General features: G+C 42.0%; 1 protein-coding gene across 3 annotated transcripts in view; it reads left to right on the forward strand.

Annotated features, from left to right (window-relative positions):
• Positions 1-2500, forward strand: part of LOC138030221 (fibroblast growth factor receptor 2-like) — an 82595-nt gene that overhangs the window by 40764 nt on the left and 39331 nt on the right. Inside the window, exons 1-2 of one of the 3 annotated variants that reach the window (XM_068878104.1) lie at positions 1869-1945; positions 2216-2354. The exons of 1 other annotated variant lie outside the window; for it this stretch is intronic. In XM_068878104.1, coding sequence (XP_068734205.1) covers positions 2279-2354 — 76 coding nt within the window. In that variant the 5' untranslated portion in view covers positions 1869-1945; positions 2216-2278. Of the gene's footprint in view, positions 1-1868; positions 2042-2215; positions 2355-2500 lie in introns of those variants that run through there. One more of the 3 variants, XM_068878102.1, reaches the window with a different exon arrangement.

Here is a 2500-nt window from a genome sequence, read left to right on the forward strand (position 1 = left end):
CGAAGCTTGAAAATCGAGCAGCATTTTGAGGTTGCAGAGCCGTGTAAATGCGATGCTTTTTGGCACGATGCTAGCAAAATTATCGCTGACTTTCTACGTGCCCAAGGCTGGGAGGCGAGCGACCTTTGGAAGTGGGAGAAATTTGGCTGAATTCTGGAGGCACTCCGCCGTAAGCAGTCTTAAAGCTTCACGCCTTGTCTCAGTTATGTGAGCCGACGCGTCGGGTCTGAAGAGGAAATCGAAGCGTCCTAAAAACTCATCAAATCACTCAGGACAACGCAGAAAATAGTGGTTAAGTGAGCTTTATTTATCTGGCTGTCCATAAAAGGAAGTTTCGAAAAGAAACATCGCGATTTGAAGTCTTTATGGAACATTTTCCTCGATCAGTTGGATCGGTCGTTGCAACTCAGGTCCCATGATTTATGAGTCAAATGGTCAATGCGTCAATGAGTCAATGAGTCATGAGTCAATGAAACTCACAGTCAATATAGCAATAATTTATTGATTAAGCCTAAGCCCTCGTTTCAGTGATTAGGCCTAGGCACTCTCTGAAATTTTAGCTTTCATTTTATGGGTTAGGGTAACTGCACTAATTAGCTCATTGACTCATTGATTCATTGACTCATAAATACTTGATACTCGTCGCAACATCAAGCAACAATGTTGCAACATGTTGCGTTGAACTGTTGCAAGCGTTTGGCCAGGCCTTTACTTTGGTGCGACCCACAGGTACGACGTTTGAATCAGACGTCGTCAGTTCCGAAGTCGGGTTCGGCACTTGACTGGAGCGGCGTTTGGAACGGGCCTGAGAAGACTTGCAAGTCAAACAATTTGCAGATTTCCTTAGTCGCCAGAATCATTAAGAGCCTAAAAGTTGGTTCGTTTATGGAAAGTTAGTGATCGTTAAACGCAGCGATTTGATATTTCGCTTAAAAGAAGCACTTAAAAGGCTGAAAAATCAAACACAGCGCACTTGCGTTTAGTTTAGGCTGAAGTGTCGGACGAAGTGGAAGACGTAATTGGCAACTCCTTGACAATCGAGGTGTGTAATAGACAATGGAGGTTCTAGAGTTTTCAGTGAGCAAGGCGATAGCGAAAGGTGCAATAATCAGCATCTGTTTTTATCATTAAATATTATCCTTAAAAATAAAGGCGTAATTTGTTTCCAGAAAGCACAGCTACAACACACAAGACGCAGTGAAAACTGAAACCTATTTTGGTGACATTTGGTGCGGTGACATTCTGGCGAAAAAGTTTTGATTACTTGTTAAGAGGGGCGGCAGTTGGATTCCGTAGTCCTTAAATCATAAACATCCAAAACAACGGATTTGTACCGAGTCCATCTTGTAAATTCGTCTAACTTTACCTATGGTGTTGACTAGGGGAACAGCTTGTTCAAAGGGAATATAGATTAGAGCGTGGATGTTGCTTCCATACGCCAGGGAGCGAGGAATGACAGGCCTATTTTAAGTCAGATCGGATCAGTGACACCCTTCTGCGAAAGGCTGTGCCCTTTGGAAAACCGCATTTTCCTTGGCGTCAATGTAGCTTTTACACAGTCTACTTTTTCCCGTTTCTAATGCAATTAGGGCTAAATCAGATGAAATCAAATCTTTCAAGTCTACTTTTGGGATTTTATGAAAAACGGACTTGGCAGCCCCGTCATCAATACCTATGAAACCATCCGTGCCACCAAATTAGTATATTCACTAACCTATGGTACAAGCTTAATTGGTCAACTTACGATTAAATTGTTCTGACATTAAAGTCAGGCTTTATCAAAAACAATTACAGGGATGTGAAATTAAGCCTAGCCTCAAGGCAGAATTTCTTTGTACCGGATGTTGTCTGTCACGGTTGTCACACCCGTCCTCCCACAGACATGACGTCACGGGAACTGTCAACCTCACTAGAATTTGTAGTTGTGTTTAATACCGACATGTAGGTGGGTTTAAATGCTGTACTTTTACTTCAAGTTGAAAATAATTCCTTCTGTAGGTCTGTTCTCCGACGTTTTATCGACCAGCTGAGTGGAAACAACGTAATGCACAATTTGTTTTCTTGACCTTTCATTATCGGCCCCGTTGCACATGTAAATCACAGCGATAGATTGTTCTTTATATTCTTTTCAGGTGTTTTTTTAATTGAGAAACTTCAGCAGTCAACGGCTAAAGCACTTCTCTCCTCAGAAATTTGTCTGTTTGTGTCTTCTCAGGTTGTCCACGGGTTTGTCGGCTTTTCAGAAAGCGTTACCGAAAAACCCAACCTGTGTTTTGGAATGGATTATGCTCGATCGAATATCATCTTCTTGATATGTTTAGTTTTCGCTGCGACATTTCCTGATGTTGAAGCCCGTAAGTATTAAGTTAAAGGTCTCAAACTTTCTAATGCAACCAACGAACAAGGAGAAACCAAAACTCCACCACTTCAGTGCATGCTTCATGGAAACAGCTACGGTACACTACAATCTGTTATCACGTCCTCGTTCACGCGCTAAAGT

This window comes from Montipora capricornis, chromosome 13 (genome assembly GCF_036669925.1).
Source record: "Montipora capricornis isolate CH-2021 chromosome 13, ASM3666992v2, whole genome shotgun sequence".
Classification (NCBI taxonomy): Eukaryota; Metazoa; Cnidaria; class Anthozoa; order Scleractinia; family Acroporidae; genus Montipora; species Montipora capricornis.